The following is a 3,388-nucleotide window of genomic DNA, read 5'->3' as shown; positions in this document are numbered from 1 at the left end:
CTAAACCCTAAACCCTAAACCCTAGGGGGTGCAGGCTGGGGTGAGGCAGACGCATACGGGAGGCGGGAGGAGAACAGGGGACTTGATGGGAGGGGGCAATGAACAGCTCCTTGGACTCGTCTAGGGTTTAGGGTTTAGGGTTTGGGGTTTAGGGTTTAAGGTTAAGGGTTACCATTCCAGGACAAAGAAAGCTTAATGGCATTAAACCCTCCTCCTTTTGCTGCCTTCAAAATGCGGCGGATTTGAACGGGCGAAGAGAATGAAGAAGGCAGGGGCAGGCCTACATGCAAACCCTAAACCCTAAACCCTAAGCCCTAAACCCTAAACCCTAAACCCTAAACCCTAAGCCCTAAACCCTAGCCCCTAAACCCTCGGTGGCAGGCCCAAACGAAGTTCCTCAAACCCTAAACCTCAAACACTAAACCCCCACTCTCCAGTGTCCGTCCCAAGCTGTCTACCCCTGCCGCCTCTAAGCACTAGGGTTTAGGGTTTAGGGTTTAGGGTTTACCTGCAGCAATGATGAGAGTGGGCTCGTCATTAATGCAGAGATGGGGGCCACAGAAGCGAGCGGAATAGGGAAGACCATTCAAGCCCTTAAACCACCGAAAGCTGCTGCTGCTGCTGCTGCTGCTGTTGCTGCTGCTGCTGTTGCTGTTGCCAATGTGGTTGCTGCTGCTGCTGCTATCTGTGCTGCTGGTGGCTGCGTTGTTCTTGTTGCTGCTGCTGCTGTTGCTGTCGCTGCTGCTGTTCTTAACTTTATGTACGCGAGCCTGCTGCTGCAGCTCTTGCTGCTGCAGCTCTTGCTGCTGCAGCTCTTGCTGTTGCTGTTGCTGCTGCTGCTCTTGTTGCTGCTGCTGCTGCCGCTCATTCTGATGATGGTGAGGGTACACCTTTAGGGACCCTTTCCATACAAGGAGAGGCTCAGCTGCTGCTGCAGCATCTGGCTGCAGCTGTTTGCTGCTGCTGCTGCTTCTGTCGCTGCTGTTGCAGACGCTGCTGCTGCTGCTGTTCACTCGTGCTGCTACAGCAAATAGCAGCAGCAGCAGCAGAATGGGAACTCGAGGCGAGGGCATGAGGTTCTTGCGAAGCGGCAGCAGCTGCAGCAGCAGCAGCTGCTGCTGCCGCTGCTGCTGCTGGTCTTGGTGCTGTGTTGGTGGCTGCTTGCTGCTGTTGCTGTCTTTGCTGCTGCTGCTGTCACTGTATCTGCTTCTTGTGTTGCTGCTGCTGCTGCTGTCGCTGTTCCTGCCGCTGTTGCTGCTGCTGCTGCTGCTGTCGCTGCTGCTGTTGTTACAGCTTCCAACGCCCTTGCTTTAGTGTTATTTGATATTCTTTGCCAGACTTTGAAGCTGAGGGTTTGGGATTAAGGGTTTAGGCTTTAGGGTTTAGGGTTTAGGGTTTAGGGTTTAGGGTTTGGTGGGGGCCCCGGGGGCCCTCCTAGCTACAGCAACTGGTGAAAGCGCCAGGCGCAAAGTTGGTGTGTGTATTTTTTTAGGGTTTAGGGTTTAGGGTTTATAGTTGAAAGTGGAATGTTTAGGGTTTAGGGTTTAGGGTTTCAACAGCCCCCAGCGTTGTGTCTCGAGTGGACCGCGGCTGCTGCCGATCGCTGTCTTTGAGCTAGGGTTTAGGGTTTAGGGTTCAGGGTTTCAGCTCCAGGGTTTAAAACTAGTGGCTTATTCTTAAAACTCAGAGTTTAGGGTGTAGAGTAAGGGATTAGGGTTTAGGGTTTAGGGTTTAGGGTTTAGGGTTTGCGTGACGTCGTGCTCTGTCGGCGTCTCCACCCAAGACACAAACCCTGGAAACTTAATTTAATTTAATTTAATTTAATTTAATTTAATTTAATTTGATTTAATTTAATTTAATTAATTTATTTTATTTTATTTTATTTTATTTTAATTAATCTCAGTTGAAAATAAATAAATGAACAAACGCTCCAGCCCTACTTTTGTTTTAGATACTGATCTGCAGCTAAACCTGAAGCCCTAAACCCTAAACCCTAAACCCTAAACCCTAAGCTCTAAACCCTAAACCATAAACCCTAAACCCTAAACCCTAAACGCTAAAGCCTAAAGCCTAAAGCCTAAAGCTTAAACCGTAAAGCGTAAACCCTAAACCCTAACCCCTAACCCCTAAACCCTAAACGCTAAACCCTAGCCCCTAAACCCTAATCTCTGCAAAAAATCAATTAACTGAGATGTTCTGGACTTGGCTATAGTGCCGTTCTCTTTGTCCAGATCTCGTGTTTAGGGTTTAGGTTTTAAGGTTTAAGGTTTAAGGTTTAGGGTTTAGGGTTTAGGGTTTAGGGTTTTGACGTTTAGCACATAGGGTTTAGGGTGAGCCTAATGGTGAGTTACAGGGCTTATGAAGGTTCATGGCTTTGCCTCTATTGTTTGGAAACCAGCACTTCGGGTTTAGGGTTTCGAGTTTAGGGTTTAGGGTTTAGGGTTAAGCGTTTAGGGTTTAGGGTTTACAATGTGGGAGAGAATGGATGCACGGTCAATCTGCGCTGCTTGAGATATTTGCTAAACCCTAGACCCCAAACCCTAAACTGCTCTAAAGTCCAAGCTCTAAACCCTAAATACTCAACGCCAAACCCTAAACCCGAAACCCTAAACCCTAATCCCAAGAATTGATGAGGGCCTCTGTGTAAGTGTGTAAAAAACACTGCAAGAATTCCTAAACCCTAAACCCTAGGAAAAATTGAATAAGTAAACCCTAATTCAGGGTCTGGCACCGCTATTGTTGCGGCGGTTCTAACCCTAAATTAGGGTTTGCCAGAGCTGAGGACTCTAGACTTCAGTTGCCCAATACCGTTACTTTCACCTAAGCGTGGCGTAAACCCTAAACCCCAAACCCTAAACCCTTGATCCCGAGCATTTCTACTGCAATATTCATTCTGCGCTGCCATAGAGACTTACAGCATTCTTCAGGGTTTAGGGTTTGGGGTTTAGGGTTTACGCCACGCTTAGGAGAAAGTAGGGTACCGAGCTCGAATTCACTGGCCGTCGTTTTACATGCCCTTAATTAATTAAACGTAACAGAAACCCTAAACCCTAAACCCTAAACCCTAAAACCTAAATCCTCAACCCTCGAAAATAAACCCTAAACCTTAGAATCCAAACACTAACACACTAAACGTGTAATCTGAAGCTGGAAACCTTAAACTCTAAACCCTAATCTGTAAACGCTAAACCCTAAACTCTATTTAAAATGTTTTATATTTTCCTTAAAGGACATTGGTCAAAAGCCCTAGACTTCAAACCCTAGGCGGTCCCTGCAACCAAAAGCTGTACATCAATCACGTAAACCCTAAACCCTAAGCCCTAAACCCTAAACCCTAAACCCTAAACCCTAAACCCTAAACCCTAAACCCTAAACCCTAAACCCTAAA

The 3,388-nt window shown here is 47.1% G+C and overlaps 1 protein-coding gene across 1 annotated transcript; it reads right to left on the bottom strand.

Annotated features, from left to right (window-relative positions):
- Positions 1–508: 508 nt before the first annotated feature.
- Positions 509–1,073, bottom strand: ETH_00018065 (uncharacterized protein; the record flags this gene model as incomplete). The annotated part of the gene is made up of 1 exon (XM_013378944.1): positions 509–1,073. A coding segment is annotated over one exon (565 nt), but the record flags the coding sequence as incomplete, so codon positions are not given.
- Positions 1,074–3,388: the final 2,315 nt, after the last annotated feature.

Source organism: Eimeria tenella, genomic scaffold, assembly GCF_000499545.2.
Source record: "Eimeria tenella Houghton genomic scaffold, Eth_scaff1198, whole genome shotgun sequence".
Taxonomy (NCBI): domain Eukaryota; phylum Apicomplexa; class Conoidasida; order Eucoccidiorida; family Eimeriidae; genus Eimeria; species Eimeria tenella.
This window is presented reverse-complemented; position numbering and strand designations above follow the sequence as displayed.